Source organism: Emydura macquarii, unplaced genomic scaffold (assembly GCF_026122565.2).
Source record: "Emydura macquarii macquarii isolate MOO-44397 ecotype Brisbane River unplaced genomic scaffold, CSIRO-AGI_Emac_v2 contig_2834, whole genome shotgun sequence".
NCBI classification, from domain to species: domain Eukaryota; kingdom Metazoa; phylum Chordata; order Testudines; family Chelidae; genus Emydura; species Emydura macquarii.
Window position 1 is genome coordinate 3,405,553 of NW_027132971.1, and position 19,603 is coordinate 3,425,155.

Sequence of the window (19,603 nt, forward strand, 5' to 3'; positions counted from 1 at the left end):
AAGCCCCCAAATACATGCAGATTAGCTGGTCATGTTAAAAGAGGCTCACCAAAGCTAGAATGGGTTCTCTAAGATAGAATTATTAGAGCAATAAACCACTTCATTTATTTCAGTAGAAAATTAAAATCTTATATGACGTAAACATCCATTTCTTTAAAGGTAGCATATTGGAACAACAGTCATGGTTTTTGGGCTACAGCTTTAGTTAGCATTTGTTCTTGGCACTACGTGCTTAGCAGACAGACCATGATATACAAGAAAAGAAGGACTTGTAAATGAATATCCCTTCTTTCTCCAAATAAGGAGTAAGGACCATAACTCTCAAGTAGAAAAAAGTATCTAAATCCAATTGTGCAAGTAGAACTGGATATGCACAGAGATGCTAACAGTTAAACAGGAAGTCGTAGCAAATAGGACTATTTAAAGACATGCCATAGGAGTGACCATTGTGAATAAAACACCCATCACATTAAGACACTGACCAGCACAAGCCAGAAATCTACTTAAAAGCCTATTTTATTATGTATCCATTGATAAAATATAAATAAGATTTCTTTTTTTTACACAAGACTGAATCCATAGTTTGACAGAGGCACTTCAATATATTTCAAGTTTTAATATCAGACATTTTAGCCTGTTCCAAGAAAGATGGAAGAAGTTGGCTAAATATCCAGTGCAGTCCACAGAAGTATGTCTAACCATAAATGGCTCCTTCATTATGGTATATAACTTGTTTAAAAGGCAGAACAAAAACAAAAAACAAGTTATATTTGAGAAAAATACAGATGCACTTACAAACATTTTAAAAAGTTCAATAGGGTTTAATATCTGAATGCTCAAAGCTAGCACTACTAAACTGAAACTGCAAGATCAATTCCATCATCATCTATAGTCTTAAAATATGGATCATACATAAAAGCTGTAGGAGACTGGTTCATGAATCCTAGAAGAGATGAGGTATTTTAACTGCACAAGACTTAAATCAGTCTAAGAACCTGAAGGATCTTTTCATCCCCATGAGCGCGTAGACAGTTGCACGGTGTTCTCTGCTGAACTTTCTGTGCATTCAGTAGTTCCCCATTTAAAGAAGCCAAGAAAAAGTGCATTGATTTTGTTTTTAAAAAGTCTTTAAAAAAGGTAGCAAAATGTAAGGCAAGTTCTCCACTCTGTTAGCATTAAAATTCTTAAGTCATTCTTCAAGCAAGTCTGATATAGGGAGGTGGTTTGGATAGTTCTTCCTCTGCATCCAAGTCTTGATCTGGAAACTGCACTGGGGAATTAAAGATTCTGTCTCCATGACCTATTTGGGGGGGAGGGGGGGAGGAGGAGGAGGAGAGAAAGGAAAATAACTGAACATACTGTAGCTTCTTGGGCCAAATCCTGAGTTCCTTACTTAGTTTTCAGGCACTATCAGGATTTGACCTATAATGCATATATCCAGTAGATGATACTGTATAGAATGAACACCTTAAATCTCAGTTATCTACCTAGGAATTATAAGAGAGGAGAAAGTTACTTACTTTGCATGGTGCAAACCAGTTCCACAGTCTGCGGCTGATCCTCAGCAGGTTGTAACCATTCCTACAAATGAGATTGATATTTATTTTTCCATTGCTAGTCAAAAATGGATTTTTTTTATGCAAGCTTATACTCTAGTTTAGAAATTATCCTTGAAAGTAAACTGAATTTGTGTGTAGCTTATTTGAAAAGAAGCTAATTTCAATGTACTAGATTTAAGTTCATTATTGCCTTTTCTCCCAAAGGAGAAGCCAGCCAGGGGGAACCGGTGGGGGCAAGGCGAGCCAGCTGGGGGGGGTGGGTGAGGGGGGGGATCAGTGCTCAGGTCACACAGGGCGGGGCTCTGATGGGACAGGGGTGAAAGGGGTGGGACCGGGAGCTAGCTTCCCTGAACAGGCAGTTCACCAGCTGCTCAAATTTATTTTTGCAGGGTCCCACTTAGCCCAAGGCCCTGGGCTGCAGCATCTAAAGCCTCTGCCCGCCTGCCCCGGGCTCCGTCCAGCCACCCCTCAGAGCTTCCTGCACCCCCACCCCCTGTGCGTCATGAAGGGCCTAGCCAGCACCTGGGATCCTGACCCTCTCCCATGTGGCCCCCCTCCCTTTGGTCCGCCAGTGCTTTAAAAACCTCTAAAATGTCCTTCCATCATCAAGTATTACAAGTCTGATGTCTTGTGATCCACCAGGACTAGGAAAAAGTCTTTGAACACTGGGAAGAGGCATGCCCAGCTCAAGGTCACAAAGGCACATCTTAAACCCCTGGAGCTTATAAGAAGGTATTAGACTTTCTACCTTTCATTGGATCAGGACTGTCCTGCATCTGAGGGCCAATGTAATTTTTGTTGTTGTTTTTGGAACTCCTTAAAAAGTAGTGGATTAAATGGGGGGAAATAGGAGGGGAGGAAGCTTTGACAGCTTGATTTTTTAAAAGGAAGAAAAGTACGGCACCCTGACAATTTGAGTGGTTAGAATTAGCCCTGGTGGAGATGGACTGGTGGATAAAGCTCAGATAAAGCAGTCAGATACATGACTAATGCATTTACCCGTCTTTCCATACACACATGGTTTTCCCAAGGTACCACATGTGGAACAATATAATTAAAAATTATGTTAAAGGAGTCAGCACTTACATACCATTCCAGTTACATTGTCATAACATGAACAATATGGAAGACTTCGGAAGCCCTGGTAGGCAATAACCAGCACAACGAAAGCACTGCAGATAGATGCAATTAACATGGCTATGTTGGCTCCTTTGACAAGTTTATGAAGCACAAATTTCTGTAATAGAAACAAAGGAAACATCAGATGGATAAACAAGGCAGGGAATTTAACTTCCAAAACAAAGTTTTGATTAGTGACTCAAATTCTTTATCATCTGAAGTGTATTTACTTTTTCCATTGTAAAAACTTTACATCTTTTTTACATGCAAACAGGGGAATACAATAGTTGGTTTAGTATTGATGTACTCTAAGTATTTGTTTTAAGATTAAATCTGTAACATCATTGATGTCAAGAGGACACATTTTCCTTCTATATTATCTTTGTACTACCCTCTGAAGAGCCAACAATTTCCTATCACTTTTACTCTTTATAGTGGAGTTTGAAATTAACAGGCATTTTGTTGAAGTTTGATCTTATTTAATACCTTGTCCCAAAACATTCACTAATGTCAGCTTTGGAAATAGTTTTATTCTTGAGGCAGCAGAAGGGCAAGCAGGGACTGAAGCACCATCCCCTTAGAATCATCTTTACCTACAGTGTGACACATTGCATTTAAGCAGCATGACATTAGAAAGTTGGCCTGCAATAAGTAGTGCATAGGTCTATCTGCATTTTTCCCATAAATATATTCATCCCAACAAGCTACCGTTGGTACCAAAAGGATTTTGTATCAAGAGACCAAATGTCAGCAGACAATTTGTAAAAGCAAGTTGTGACCCATCTGTGCCTAGGGCAGCCACCTGAAAATGCCAAGGTCAGGGCAGGCTGTAAAAGGAGAGCAGATTCTCCCAGCACTGGTGGGTGACACTGAAGTCAGACTTCCAAACCAGCCACAAACAGTGCCTCTGATTCCCCACACTGGTTATCAAGAAGCCAAAATAAAAATACACACAGCCCCTTTTACTGCATTTCAGTCTCTGGCTCCCAATCAGCCACTAGGTCCAGTAAAGAGACCAGTTATTTAAACTCTATGCTCTTTACCAAAAAGGTTTCTCCTGACCCCAAAGGGTCAGCCACAGTACCAGATCAATATAAGTTTAGATCTAACCCAAAATACCACGCTGCCAGCCAATCCTTTAGTAACTAAAACTAAAGGTTTATTATAAAAAGAAAAGCTATAAGAGAAATGTTAAAGGATTAAAGCAATCAGATACATACAAATGATTTGAAAGTCCATATATATCACGTTTTTAGAAGAATTGTGGAGTTAACAGGCTTGTATAATCCCTCTGGTATACATTCAGTACCTGGATAGGTCTCAGTCCTGTGTTTCACAGCTTTAGTTATAGATGAGTTGATCCAGAGGTAGATAAGTGACTGAAGGCTAAACAGGATTGAAGACAGAATGGATCCCGGGCCTCTCCCCGCTTTTATGTCCCCTGGCTTTTTTCCACGCTGCTTGTGGAATTTTACAGGAACCAAAATGGAGTCCAGAGTCACATGCATAAGTCCTGGTGACTCATCAGGTATATCCCTGGCTTCTCCCCCTGGGCCCCTTCTACCTGTGAATTTCTTAATGGGTCATCAAGCAGGCTTTTGTTCTGCAGCCATCCTGTGTGGGGTGTGACCCAGACACAGCACAATTTGAAGTACAGATATATCAAACATATCCATAACTTCCATTACACACACAACACATGAATATAATCATCATCATCTTAGCACATTATAGCCTAACAATACCTGACATGGCATATCTCACATGAATTATGATTTTGACATATTGATGTTGAATAATATAATAAATGTTCCCCCCCCCCCCTCCATCCAGGCAGCGTGACACCCCCAACGTGAGATTGGTGTAGAAGGGAGTAATCAGAGCTCCTGAATACACCTCAAGGGCCCCCCCTTATCCAGCCAGTGTGACACCCCCTACGCAAAACTGATGCAGAAAGGGGTGTCCCTAGACACTGCTGCATGCATCACAGGACTTTTCCCTTTCAGTTTTGTATCTTCACAGCTTTTAACAAGTTTGAAGATTTCACAAAAGACTTTTCCATTGGTTCATTTTTACAATTCTTGGCATTATGAACAAACTAATTATGAGACGTAACACTGGCATAAATATTAACAGCAAAGTCATGTTTAGTTAAAACAGGCTTTTTCTTTGTAAGGTTCACTATGGAGGTAAAAATGTTATTTATTTTTTTACAAACATCTGTAAGGGTTCAGTTAGCTCAATAGTGGGTTCTTGGTGCATAATGTATGCTCCTCTTATGTGATCTTGCAAGCTCTCTCTAAACTGTGACACATGGAACAACCAGTGGTTGTTCCATCACCTCTACATTACCCTCCCAGGAATCACGAATCAGATCCAGGGGTCCCCTGACCTGCCTCCCATAAAGCAGCTTAAAAGGAGCAAACCCTGTAGACTCTTGGGGTACACTCCTGTACGCATACAACATATAAGGCAACAAGACATCCCAGTCATTCTGGCGTCTGTCCATATACATCTTTAGCATAGCCTTCAATGTCCCATTAAATCTCTTTACCAAACCATTGGTCTCTAGATGGTAAGGGGCAGCTTTTGCAATAATTCCTCACTGTGTCAAACAGGTAAGGCCAATAAAAGTTTTGCTTCAGCCTGTCAAGTTTTTTCTATGCCCAGATGTCCTGTAAAGGGACCCTCCTGAGCCTTAAACTCCTTCTGAATTTCACTCAAATTCAGAGCCGTCCCAGGCACATCCAACCCATTCCCAGCTGGCAACACCCAGGAGGAGTCCTCCATGCTAACAACTATGGGTAGATCTTTCTCCCCTGTCAGGCAGGTAACTTGCACTACCACCACACACACTAGCTAGTTCACTAGTTTCCAAATTTTTAAACTGTTATCCATTTCAAGTCTGGACTTGGTTTTAAAGAGATATCAACCATTCTCACTAGCATCTCATAAACAAGGTTCTGATGTTCTTTCATTGCCGATCTCTGACTCCACATAGCATCAGATGTACCTGAGTCCACTAAGAGACTACAAGATATATCCAAAGCATTCAGAGGTGAGAGTTTGCCTGCCACCCCGTGTTCCCAAGAGTTCAACTGCAAATCTGTACTGCTGTGTAGCTTCAGTGGCCAATCTTCCTTCTGAAACTGAGACACTAATCTGTTCACTTACAGAGTTAGCAGCCTGGAGACAGTCATGTTCCAACATTGTCGTCTGCCCACTATACTGATCAAGCACAGCCACTTGGTTACAGGGCTGTTTAAGCTTCCTAATAATTTCCACTCCATCTGGAACCTTTTCCAAGGTATCCAAACTGGACCCTTCTAAAACAAAGTCAGTGAATCCATCCACATTTGAAAAACTTTGGCAGTTAGACATTGAACCACGTCTCTCACCATATAAACTGTTGCTTGCCACAGTCAGGGATTCATTCTGAGCTAACTTAATCAATTCACTTCCACACCCTTCAGTGTCAGCAAACTGCTTCCAAGAGCTATCAGGAGGTTTTATTCCTTCAGGAGCAGTTTTAGGCAACAAACTATTTTTCACAGAAATTCTGCCCCTACCCTTTTCATCCAGGGCCTGCTCAAAAGAAACATCTTCCTGAGCCCTAACAGACTCTTTCTTGGTTTCAGTTAAGTCCAGAACCAACTATGAGACAACTGGCACACCCTCCATTAGCATAAGCTGAGAGGCATATTTTGTCTGCTTCTCAGACAGAGGGTTGGAGACAAGCTCTCCCTCTACCATCCTTAACATTCAAACAATTTGAAATTTCCTCCCCTTTGTCCCAGCCCACATGGCTGTTCACAGACAAACATTGGGAAAGTGGGAGGGTTTCCTTAACAGGCAAAGTGCCACTCCCAACAGACAAGCATTTGGAGACAGTTTCTCCCTCAACAGATAAACTGCTTTTCTGAACAGACAAGCTGCTATTTCCCACAATCCCAAGGCTAGAGACACACTCTTCCTTGTCACAGCATACCTGGCTAAATACAGACAACTGCTTATAGTTATGCACCTGCCCTTCACAAACTTCCCTGTTGATTACAGGTAACATAGAAGATTTACCTTTATACTCTTTCTTGGACTGGGTGACATTAATACTGATATGTAAATATATGTAACCAGGTTAAACATATCAAAATTGCTATAAACTGGAAAGATTTTCTCCCAATCGCTGTTAAGAGAAGCTAGGTTTCCAGGTGAGGTCAGAGCTTTTTTCTTTTCCAGGATCTGGAGCTGGATTCTGGCTGTTTTCATCTGTCTTTGATAGGACCTCTCTTCAGCAGTCTTCAGCTCTGTCTGTCTTAGATGAGCCCTCTCCTCCAGTTCATCCATTCTTTGCCTTTCCTGAAATCACAGATCTGCCATTTCTCTCTCATGCTGAAGATGCTGGTTATCTCTCAAGGCTTGCAGCTTGATTGCTTCCTCTGATTGGGAATCACTCATCCTGACTAACTTTAATCTTTAACACTCTCAGTATCAAATTTTAAAATTTGGAATCGTGTGAGGTTCTGGTCCAAAACCCAAATGTTCTGGTTCTGTGGATCCTACCAAGACTACGCCACTGTGACCCTTCCATGCCTAGGGCAGCCACCTGAAAATGCCAAGGTCAGGGCAGGCTGTAAAAGGAGAGCAGATTCTCCCAGCACTGGTGGGTGACACTGAAGTCAGACTTCCAAACCAGCCACAAACAGTGCCTCTGATTCCCCACACTGGTTATCAAGAAGCCAAAATAAAAATACACACAGCCCCTTTTACTGCATTTCAGTCTCTGGCTCCCAATCAGCCACTAGGTCCAGTAAAGAGACCAGTTATTTAAACTCTATGCTCTTTACCAAAAAGGTTTCTCCTGACCCCAAAGGGTCAGCCACAGTACCAGATCAATATAAGTTTAGATCTAACCCAAAATACCACGCTGCCAGCCAATCCTTTAGTAACTAAAACTAAAGGTTTATTATAAAAAGAAAAGCTATAAGAGAAATGTTAAAGGATTAAAGCAATCAGATACATACAAATTATTTGAAAGTACATATATATCAGGTTTCTAGAAGAACTGTGGAGTTTGCAGACTTGTATAGATCCTCTGGTATACATCCAGTACCTGGATGGGCCTCAGTCCTTTTTTTCATAGCTTCAGTTATAGATGAGTTGATCCAGAGGTAGGTAGGTGGCTGAAGGCTGAACAGGATTGAAGACAAAATGGATCCCGGGTCTCTACTTCTTATGTCCTCTGGCTTTTTTTCCATGCTGCTTGTGGAATTTTACAGGAACCAAAATGGAGTCCAGAGTCACATGCATAAGTCCTGGTGACTCATCAGGTATATCCCTGGCTTCTCCCCCTGGGCCCCTTCTACCTGTGAATTTCTTAATGGGCCATCAAGCAGGCTTGTGTTCTGCAGCCATCCTGTGTGGGGTGTGACCCAGACACAGCACAATTTGAAATACAGATATATCAAACATATCCATAACTTCCATTACACATAACACATGAACATAAACATCATCATAGCCTTTCTAACAGTACCTGACATGGCGCATATCACATGAATTACTATGATTTTGACATATTGATATTGAATAATATAATAAATGCCTCCCCAATCCAGGCAGCATGACACCCCCAACGTGAGATTGGTGTAGAAGGGAGTAATCAGAGCTCCTGAATACACCTCAATGGCCCCCCCTTATCCAGCCAGCGTGACACCCCCTACGCAAAACTGATGCAGAAAAAGGTGTCCCTAGACACTGCTTCATGCATCACAGTACTTTTCCCTTTCAGTTTTGTATCTCACCTTGATTGAGTTGGAACTCTATCCTTTCCTCAAGGCCATATGCTATACCACAGTTTAGTGAAGTTGTTGAGTTATCTTGTAACTTGGTCACATTTGAGTCCACCAATTTTGTTTTATAACAACTCAAGCAAATGGCATCCCTTCCTGTCTCAATCAAAAAGACATTCATTGTTTGAACTTCGGATGGATATGCTAATTTCTCGGTATTTCCTAGCAATCTTGGTTGGTGTTCCTATGTGCCTCCACAATACAAATAAAAGTGCATGAATGGATCCTGTGGTCAAGAGGGTAAAGGTTTTTAGATCACATTACATTAGAATGTTGATGGTTTTCCTTTTAATTCTTCCTTCACCACCTTTCCTGCCTTATTTCATACTGAGGACTGTCTGTACCAACTTTCAAGTTATGTAGTCTACGTACAACAATATCCACCAAGTATTCCCACCTCATGGATAACATCTCCAAAGCATTTATGTTCTACAAAACAACAATCCGGACTTTCACCACTGAACCTTCACTCTGTGAGGAAGACCCCATGCTCCTAAAATATTTTGACCACCAGGTTTCTTGCTATTCCCAACTGATGTCTTCAAGGATATGAATTCAGTATCCTAGGAATTGCCACACCAGAGCAAGCCATTGGCCCATTCCAGTTCTTTATTCTATCTTGGACAGTGGTAAGTACCACAAGAAGGTTATACCATGAATCACAGGGCTTCCTGCATTCAGCAATAATAATCTGATTTTAGAATTCTTGGTGTATGCCTAGTTTGCACATAGAGAAAGGAATTGTGAAGTCTGGATCGCATCCCTACAAAAGGAAGCACATTTTGTTCCCAGAGGTAAGTTTGCAACTCAGGTCACAATATAGTAAATTGTCTTCCAATGAGGAATCTACAATAACTCAATAGCTCAAGAGATGCACTAAGTGTTGTGCTACTGCCAAGAACAAGTGTTTTGAAGATTCCAAAGACAATCCTATTCACCAATAGTTTAAGATGTCATAGGCAGCCTGTTTGTCACTTACCGTATGAACAACATGAACTGGCTCGTGCGTGAACACCTCATCTTCTTCACCATAGCTTAAAGTTAGGGAAGCATAGACAACTACAATGATGGTGGTAAACCAAGAAAATATAGAAGCAACTATCATTGCATTCACCTGCACAGGAAAAAAATTCAAGAAAAATGTCGGGATGAGGACAGGAAGAGCTAGTGCATTGTCTATTTTTCCTTTAAAATGAACATGACACTGTGAAAGACACTAACACACACATACACCTGAACAATCTCAAATGCTGTGAACACCACCCTTAGCCCTGCAGTAATTGTGTTTTGTTCAGGCTGGTTTGGAAGACAAACTAGAGCCGCACGGAAGCCCAATGCCTTTGCATCAAGAATTAGTGCATCAAGAGCTCCCCACAATATCCATTACTATGTTGACCAGCTGTTTTTCTCCCCTGTTAAGGGATCCACAGTTCAGGAACCCCTTGCCTGATTCACTTCCTTTAAAAAGAAAAAACGTCTACCTTGCCCTCCAGATCTAGCTTTCCAATTTTGAGTCTTTGATATTCAAAGGGACAAAAATCAGGCTCATACTAGAAAACCATTTGCAGCAACTCCTAAAGCTTTATCATGTTAGGTTGGTGATGGTGAACAGTAGCTGAAAAAATTCTGAAGCCATGGTCAAGCTCAGCAAGCGTCTCCAAGCCACTCCAACGTCTACATTATATATGCCCTATAATCAAATCTTGACCACAGACATTTGTTTGTTAGAGCAATTAGATTAAGGAAAAGCCAAAAGGTCTTTTAGCAGTTCATTCATTTACAAATAAGAACATATCCCTTTGGAATTTAGTGGGCAAGAAAGTTCTGGTCAAGAAGCAAGCTCTTTACACATTCCATTTTAATTCCTATTATATACTATATTGTTCAGTAAAATAGATTAAATTTGTGAAAATATTTTTCTAGTATGTTCAAAAGCAACTGCTAGAAAATACAGAGGTTGAAGGAATCGAAAACCAGTTGATCAATAAGAAAAATCACATGTTCTGGCAGCATTTTCTGATAAATGAGAATTCTGGAATAAATTTTCTACAGAATTTAATCTCCAAGATTAAGATCAGCATGATTTAGAGCCAAGGTGCAACAAAGTGAATCAGGCCACTACCAACTTAATATTCCTTACAAAAGTTGTATCTGGTCGCTTCTTCACCCACCCCTTTTAAAAAAAAAATTCTACAAACTTACAAGAATTGGATTTTTTTTCTGGGAAGAAAATAAAGCCAGAATTCCAGGAACACCAATGACCTGCAAGTTAAAAATAAATAGATGATTTTGCAACTGTAAAGAAAGTATGCTAACAAGACTATGCAACTATATTGTGTACTACAAGTTTCTGAAAAAATATATTCGATAAGGAGCCATTTTAAATTATAATCATCCATAAGGTTAATCATAGTTACCAGAGAGAACTTGGACATTTGCACTCATTTGATAATAAAAAGAGCACACATTTTACGCCACAGTAATTGATGTACTTCCATTTTTGTGGTTTTATGGTGCAGTTCCTGTAGTTTAAAGAATGGCATTCTGCCACTTCTTTAGAAAATGAAAAATATTCTGCTAGTGATGTTAATATCAAACTAACCGTCATTCCAGTCTTGCTTTATAATTTTGGAGTCAGATTCACATTTCAGCAGTGTTACATTTCACCTAGTGTGTAATTAGCACATAATATTCCATGAAATCAAGGGCCATTTGTTTTTGGAAAACTGACAGCTCTCTTTAGTACATAACATACTGTGTTGGAAAACTTATCACTACACATGGGGGCACATTTATATACTATAGAGTAGTTTAAATTGCATCAACCTTTGTAGGATATGCTGAAGATATTACAGAGAGACTGTAGATAGCCCTCCATTACCACAAGTTTTGATGCTCTCCCTAACTTTGTCAGTCCTCAGCCAATCCACCTGAAATATCTCATGTCGCTCCTGTTATGAGAATGTATGTAGTGGGTTGGAGGAGAGGTATATAAATTGGGAAGGCATTTATCAAAGTGGTATTTTTGCCATTTTTTATTATGTTATGACATGTCATCTTAAGTGCCTTGTCTGAGAAACTCCAAGTTTGGTTTCTTTAGCAGGACTCAGTGAGGACTGGTTCCTCTGACTATTTTTCATTAAGTCTTTTGGCTATTTGAGTTATTCAGGCTGATTTGCAGATCTACAGTCAGTGTCTGCATTAAACCGTTCATAATCTTAAAGCCTACTACTACCTACCTATCACTGTATCTGAATTCCTGTGTTTCTAAAGCTCATTCCATGCTGAATCTTTGCTAGACTTAAGTTCTGGTAATTAGGACCTTTGCTATCATGTATGTAAATATGGTAATATTAAATTTCAAAAACGCAAATCAGGGCACTAAGTCATTTTCTAAAATCTCCAGCTTTCTGAATTTTCATTCTTTAGCAGCAAGCCAGTGCCAGCATTGGAAGCCAGGTCTTCTGATTTCGAGTTGCATTGTACTTCAGGGTCAATCACTGCGTCCCTGACTGGGCAAACAGATCATGATTGCAAGCACAGACCTGCTGAAGTCACTGATGACTTCAGAGCAAGGCTGTATTCTGGCAATCTCAATTTGGAGGGGCAGAGAGCAAACTGCCCTTTATAGTGTTCCAGAGCCTAAGCCTAAAGTGGTGCACTCTAGTAGGTGTGGCAAAGACTAGGACAGGGTAGAGTTTTGGCCAGGTAGGGGCTCAGGTAAAGGTGGCAAGCTTCTTCCTTCAGGACTTAAGCCAGTTTAACTACTAGAGATCAGAATGAGACCTAATTTGTGGGGCCATTATCCTACCACTAAAGTTATTACACCTGCCTTTGAATCACCTGGTGTTGGTCATGGTCAGTGACAGGATTCCAGACTAGATGGGCCACAGTCTGATCCAGTATTGCAACTCCTGTGTTGGCAACCCCAAGACCGGTTTTGAACAACGTGTGTCAAGGGACCAGTGAGCTACTGAAAAGTTGCTTGCTCCAACATACATTAGTAGGTCCCTGCTCCTTTTATGAAGGGAAAGAAGCTGTTACTGAGGGGGCAGGTACGAGTCCAGGATAAAAGAGGGCTGTTGGGTCAGCAGCTTCCCTAGTAGATTGGCTGTAGTACATGGACAGTGAGGAGAGGAGATCTGGGGACATCTAAGAAACGGGGGGGAGGGGAATCCCACTAAGTTTTGTACTTTTAATATTTTGTTTGTATTTTTAGGCACTATGGAATAAAAACATTCCCCTAATAAAGCTATTAAATTTGAACCAATGATGTCAATGTGCACCAGTAATTTAAGAGATACAATTATAACAGAAAGTTGCAGTAACAATAATCTGGTGGAAGTCAAGACACTCACAATAAGGTTACATTTACACTCAAATATTGGAAAGCATGGAAATAAAGAGCTCAAGTACCCCCAAACGTTCATCTTGTAGGTAAGAACAGAAGGGCAGAGTTAAAGTTGTTTGTGGTGCCCTAATGTACTTTTTGGGGAAAGCTTTTTAGCATCCCTTCCCATCGACCTCCACACTACCTCATCCAACCCCAGCCTTAAACCCATGTTAAAAGATGTGTGTCTTTGCGTTATTTAAAGTTCTGGGAAGAAATCCTGGCCACACTGAAGTCAATGGGAATTTTGCAATTTACTTAATGGGTGCCAGGATTTCACCCCTAAGGTACAGTTTATTTAAAGTTTTCCATCAATTGCACTTCTTTATCTAGTGACAGCAAGTTGTCAGGTTATTAGAGAACCTATTCTTCTAAAGCAATAGCCCAACAGAAACAAACAAAAACAAAAAAAAGCAAGAAGGCACCACCACTCTGCAGCGATGACTCTTGATCATTTTATGCTGTAGCATTTGGTCTATTACTTTTGAATGCTAGGTATATTTTCATACTGGAAACTGTATGAATCTGAGCTGCTCAGAGCACCTGTAAAGCTTTGATGCAATTAAGTTTTCACGTCTAACATGAATCCCATGCCAGACAGGTCGAAGGGTAGAGACCAGATGAAGTGTGGTCCCTGGTCCTCCAGGTTGGGGGTTTGGCACAGGGCTAACCACCCTGTCCTAGAAAACACTTGGGGTTACGGAAACAGCAACAAAGAAAATTTCCACGAACAGGTGTGATGGGCCTCTAGGGTCTCCTCAAGGGACTTGTATGAATGGAGCCACTGACAGGATGATAGAGGTCTTGAACACCAAAACAAAGACAAGGTTAGGATTTGGAATGTTCGTCAGACAAGCAAGCTGGCGCAAGTAACAGCAGAGATGCGTCGTTACAGCCTGCACATTTTAGGCATTAGTGAGAGCAGATGGACTGGATCTGGCAGAATGACAACATCAACCAGGGAGACAGTTCTATATTCAAAATTGCACTCCACTGGAAACCAGACGGGAAGAGAAAGAGAGGAAGACCAAAGACAACCTGGCGCCGAACGGTAGAACAAGAATTAAAAGACCACCACCACACCTGGGGAACAATAGGCGTTCTGGCCCGCGACCGGCAGAAGTGGAAGGACTTTGTTGCTGCCCTATGCGCCACTGGCGTCACGGGAAGTAAGTAAAAAAAGTAAGTAAGTCTAACATGAATGGAAGCAATGCTGCCCCCAAATAATGGAGTGAAAAACAATTAGGGAATTGTTGTACTCTTGCTATATTAATTCTCAGTGAAAAGTTCAGCTGTGTTATGTGGGCACTCAGTCATTCTTATGAAATGAAGGGGTCCTCTGTGTCACTACATTGAAGCCTAGTACCATTAACAACTTTATACATTTTTGTTTTGGTTGCAACTTTAAAAATGGCAACTGCCCACAGCCTCATGATTTTCTAAATCATCCAGTGGCTGATGAAATAAAAGCTGAATTAGAGTTAGTCTTGTTATTCTAGTCCATGCTGGAGGTCTCCCCATTCTCCCCTCAATATCCCCAAATCTTTTCCCAATCTCTCTCCACTCTCATGCTTACACAGCAGTGGAAAAATATTGGATTTCAAGAGAGGTGTTGAGGAAGAGTGAGCAGGAAGTTCTCCCAGAGAGAACCAATGTGTGAACTAGATCCCCCAATAGGATTAAAAAAAACCCAGAAAAATAAGATATGAAACTTTACCACTCCAGCCCAGATGGGTGCTCTGGTTTTACTCAGCGCTGATTCTGTTCTGAAGGCGCCATCCATTAATCCACAGACGAGACACACTGTAGCAAAGGCTATCTGTAAAAACCCCGGCACAACCATACTTTTCTGGTAAAAGATGAAATATCTGTAGCGATCCATTATAATTAATCTGCACGTGAGCCTCTGTCTGCACACACACCGTGTGATTTTAGGAAGCAGCACAAAAATCCTTCAGGAAGAGAGTCAGTCTAACAGTTTTCCCTAAACAGAAGGAAGAAGGTGCAAGAGAATTAGCACTTCAACGAGCATCATCTGACAAATTGTTGGCATAACTTGCCATTAATAGCCTGAAGATCTGCTATAGCATTGCAGTGTCAAACACTCAGCTTTGCTATGTACATGGAATTTATCTTTTTATGGTTGCCAGAATATGTGGGGAAAAATACAAGAATGAGAAAAGTCAAAGTCCAAGTCATTCTCACACAACAAAAAGATTTGTTTTTAAATGCATACATTAATAAGGTGTTTCTGGATATAGAGAATTACCTAGACAGATAAATCTTACTTGTAAATTCTGCTGCCAATTATTTCCCCTTTAACATTATCCTTGATAACCAGCTGTACATGCAAGATCCAGTTTGCTCTTAAGCTTTGTTTAGAAGCCAGGTTTTGTTCTCTTTCAGTGGTGACTTAAGTGCACGTTCCTGGGATCAAGAATCAGTGATTATACTGCTCTAGTGTATAAAATAAAAGAAAACTGCTAATAACTTTACTCTGCTATAACAAGGTGCAGATTGTAGCATGTTTTAAATATATTGTCTCCATGTTCTTTGAATTTTTAATACTGTAATATTCTGACCATTTAGAAAATAGGTTTTAATTAAAAAGTTATTGCTCACAATGTTACAGTTCTATCCTCCTATATTATTTAGCAATACTTAGTACATTTTGAATGACAGGATCCCAGCTAGTTCATCATCTCCAGAAGTCCAAGGTTTTAACCTAATACCATCCTGATCACACAACTAAATGACATGAAGGAAGTTAAACTTTAAATGTTGTTTAACATCATGTGCATTCATACCAAGAACATAATGACACATTTAAGCCTGCCAGCTTGCTGTAGAATAATGTGAGTTGACCTCCCTAGTCAACCCCACAATACACAAAAAACCCAAAACAAAAACAGGTAGGCAGGCATTCTCACACTTTGTGGTCCACATTTTCACATAGGGTCTCATGACCCTTCCATTCACAATTATGCAGACTACATTATGCAGACAAATACAGCAATTACTTACGTGGACATTTAACTCTAGGAAAGTAAGTGTTTAGCTATATTAATACAATTCTGTAGCTGAAAACAAAGCTGCACCATGTGATTGGCCTGCTCTCCACACACAACCAGCAAGAACTCTGTGGACCTTAGTTTGGGAACTTCATTTCTGCAAGTCTTCACTTTAGCTCAGTACTTCCAAACCAGGAAGTAAACATGAATATTTGTCTGATCACATTCATATACATTCACGAGTTGTTATAATGAAACCTATAGGAAGAACCCACTCCAACAGCAATCCCCTCTTTAAAGAAGATGCTGTAGAAATGTTCACAAGGTCTCCAGTGCAGTTTAGTTTGACCTTCAGAATTTGCAACTAGGAAACTAAATTTTGCTCATTCTCAGTATTGTGCTATGTGAGCAAAGCTGAAAATGAAACTGTGATGTTGCTTATTTTGTATTTTTCAGCTTGATCGGCATCAAAAAGTTACAGTTTTAAAAATCTAAAAAATGTTAGTAATATAAATAAGGCATTTTTTAAACCTAAGGACATACCTTTAAAGGAAGGTCACTATTGACTGATACAAACAATCCTTCTTGACCCCAACACAGAGAGTTATGTTCAACATTTCTAGTCCTCACTAACCTAGAAGTGGAACTGAGGACACACAGGGGATCCTCCTACAGTACAAAATATTATTGGGCCAGACTTGTTCCCTCTTTAGCACCAGTAGTGTCTGTTAAAGCATGTGATGATTTCATTGTGAAGAGGATCTAAAATGGCAGTGTTTATACCAAACTGTTATCAAAAGCATATTGGAGGTGTTTTTGACATTTTATGCCATGTTGTTAAAATAGTAGCTAATACTTAACTTGGAAAAATAATTTATTTTTACATACCCACGTCTTTAAACAACATTTTAACCAAGCAGTAGTAATGCTGAATTGCTTCACCTTACACGTTTGACTTCCAACCCCCCCCCCCCTTCCATTATATTTAGAAAACATTAAAGATGACAACAGAAAACAAAGAAATCCAACACTCACAGTCTCACAGCTCATTGTGCCTAGGTTTGGGAGTGTCTCGGGTAAGTGTGATGTTAAGGCTCTGATGTGCCCAGACAATAGGACTAATTAAACCAGCTGTCCACTCTGTTCTCTGGCTCTCCTACAGAAAAGTTTTACTCCCAGAAGTGAGACCTCGCAGCATGGAAGACTCCCACCCACAAACGAAATGCGTGTCTAGAGCCTAACTCAGGCTGAAACAACCTATCCAGTATATGCTATATCCAACTATATTGAAACTGAAAATCTATTATCTGACCGCCTTGTCCTAAAGGATTACAGGAACACCGTCAACCAAAGAGAACCATTACCCAAGGGGACTGGAAAGGGGATTCGCGTTCTTCACGCTTTCTTTTAAAGACACCCTTTTGTTAGTCTGGCACCGAGGAGAGCCGCCCGGCTTAGCGTACAGATGTGCAAGATCTCTCCGGCCATGCAGGAGTCGGGTGGGTGGCTACTTTGGACTAGTGCTGTTCGCCAGGGGAACTGACGATTTTCCGGGGGACGCTGCCCTTTGAACGGCAATTCATTAGTTTGCCCTTTTCTAGAAGCAAGCCCGCCCCGCGTCTTTGCAGCTTTACTTAGGGCCGGACAAGGAATTTGCATTTCAATGCCCCGCCCAAACGCACCTGTACCAGGGAGGGAAGCGAAGGGCCCGGCCCCGAAGCAGAGCACCGGGAGGGGACTGCTGCTGGCAGGCCTGCCCCAAACAGCAAAAGGCCAGTGTCGGGCGGGGGCGGGGCCAGCTGGGGGAGATTAGGAAAGAGGAAGAGCGCATGGAGCTAGACGAGCCCTAAAGGGAGCGGAATGGATGGAGGCGGGGGGGCCTTGCAGCCCGGCACGATGCGTCCGGAAGGGCAGCTGGGGCGTGCCCGAAGAAACCCACGCGCGAGACCAAGCCCCGGGGAGGCTCCCGCCAGCTGCCCCTCCCCCAGAGAGTGGGGACTGCGGCAGGCCAGCCCAGCCCAGCCCGCTACCTTCTAGGTCCGGCGAGGAGGGGCTGGACGCGCGGGCCGTCAAAGCGAAGGGAGCCACCGCCCTGAGGCACGAGCTCGCTCGCTCACCTGTGCAGCAGCTGCCACCGTCCCCCCCCTGCACGCGGAGGGAAGTCCCAGGCGCTCCACCAGCCGCACCTGGGCAGGTGAGTCACCGAGGCCCCGCCCCTGCCCTGCCTCTGACTTTAACCCCAGCCGTGCCGCCCTGTCACCCCGCCCCCAGCCGCAGCCGCGGGCCGGCTTGGTTTGCAAAGGTGCCTCGCCCACCCCTGCTGCCGGCTGCAGCGGCGCAGGGAATCGGACCCTGGAGTCAACCAGGCCAACAGCTCCACCCGAGCAACTGCGGCGCGGAGGCCCTGGGTGGTGCAGCAGGCCCCATTGGGCCGGTCTTCACAAACTAGGGTGGCTGGCTGCGTGTTACTAGTGACCAGCCTTTAGAGCTGGGCATGGGTCCCCCCTCGTGCACGCAGTGGTAGAGTGTAACTGTGGCATACAGCTGCCAGCCCACTTCACACACCACCACAACTAGCCCGGGAACACGCTCTGAACTACTTGTTCAAATCGTCATTGAACAGATACTGGCCCTCTGCATCAGCCCATCTATGGACAACTCCTCTGTGACTAGCATTGAGCTGCAAAGAATATTTGGCCCAGTGCTGTTCTCCAAGAGATTAAAAAGACTGGGACTTTCCAGCTTGGAAAAGAGACAACCATAGGGGAGATAGGGTAGAGGTCAATAAAATGGTGGGGAGAAAATGAATAGGAAGTGTTGTTTACTCCTTCACAAAGCACAAGAACCAGGGCTCACCCACTGCAGTTAGGAGGCAGCGGGTTTAAAATAAAGGACAGGATTTCTTCACACAGCACACAACCTGTGGAACTCCTTGCCAGACGATATTGTGAACTGTTGTAATTGTAAAAAGAACTAGATTGGTCAATCAGTGGGTATTAGCCAAGCTGGTGAGGGACTAAACCCCTGCCCTGAGCATCTCTAGCCTCTGATTGCCAGAAGCTGGGAGGAGACAATAGGATGATCATTCAACGATTGCCTGTTCTGTTCATTCCCCCTAAGGCACCTAGCACTGGCCCTTGTTGGAAGTCAGAATACTGGGCTAGATGGACCATTGATCTGACCCCGTATGGTTGTTCTTATGACATTTTGATGCCACCATAATGGGATCCTCACAAGCAGGCTGGGGAGATCGTGGTATGTGCTGGGGTGTACTAGAGAATTGCTCTAGCCTATGCGTTTGAGTGTTTGTGTGGATTTGCTTTTTACAGCTTGTTGTGCATCCCGGGTTCAATTTCAGTGAGACTGTGACCACAGCAGACTGCTCTGGCAGCAACCATACTGATTAAGTATAGTATTACTGCTTTGTAAATCAGGATGTCCAACCTTTAGCCCACCAGGGTATTTGATAAAACCCCTGGCTTGCTTCAATACAATATACTAATAGCTGCTTCATTAGCTTTTTGTGGTGATATTTACATTTTAGTTTACACAAGTGTGTAAACAGACAATACTGTACATAGGCTGTTTCTATCTAAATACATGAGAAATAAACTGAACATGTGCTTAGGTTTATGTGGGTAATAAGGTTAGGCACCACTGCTTTCTATCCAGATT

General features: G+C 42.1%; 1 protein-coding gene across 6 annotated transcripts; it reads right to left on the reverse strand.

Moving 5' to 3' along the window:
- Window positions 1-498: 498 nt before the first annotated feature.
- Window positions 499-18,103, reverse strand: LOC137166312 (uncharacterized). Of its 6 annotated transcripts, XM_067567973.1 has the most exons (8): window positions 17,392-17,511; window positions 15,206-15,374; window positions 14,635-14,901; window positions 10,730-10,789; window positions 9,507-9,641; window positions 2,650-2,796; window positions 1,521-1,581; window positions 499-1,300 (listed from the first exon to the last, which is right to left on the reverse strand). In XM_067567973.1, the coding sequence occupies exons 3-8, from the start codon at window positions 14,797-14,799 to the stop codon at window positions 1,197-1,199; spliced, it is 672 nt and encodes a 223-aa protein (XP_067424074.1). In that variant the 5' UTR covers window positions 14,800-14,901; window positions 15,206-15,374; window positions 17,392-17,511; the 3' UTR covers window positions 499-1,196. The 6 variants fall into 6 exon arrangements, with proteins under 6 accessions (XP_067424074.1, XP_067424077.1, XP_067424076.1 ...); XM_067567976.1 differs by lacking the exons at window positions 15,206-15,374; window positions 17,392-17,511 and adding an exon at window positions 18,046-18,103; XM_067567975.1 differs by lacking the exons at window positions 15,206-15,374; window positions 17,392-17,511 and adding an exon at window positions 17,959-18,071.
- Window positions 18,104-19,603: the final 1,500 nt, after the last annotated feature.

What these genes read in the sequence shown, in the direction of transcription:
- LOC137166312 (XM_067567976.1), bottom strand. Translation starts at nt 14,799, where the DNA reads ATGGATCGCTACAGATATTTCATCTTTTACCAGAAAAGTATGGTTGTG. An exon ending in CACCCATCTGGGCTGGAGTG is followed by an intron (nt 10,790 to 14,634) that starts GTAAAGTTTCAT and finishes TTTAACTTGCAG; the next exon opens with GTCATTGGTGTTCCTGGAAT. An exon ending in ACTGGTTTGCACCATGCAAA is followed by an intron (nt 1,301 to 1,520) that starts GTAAGTAACTTT and finishes CCCCCCAAATAG; the next exon opens with GTCATGGAGACAGAATCTTT.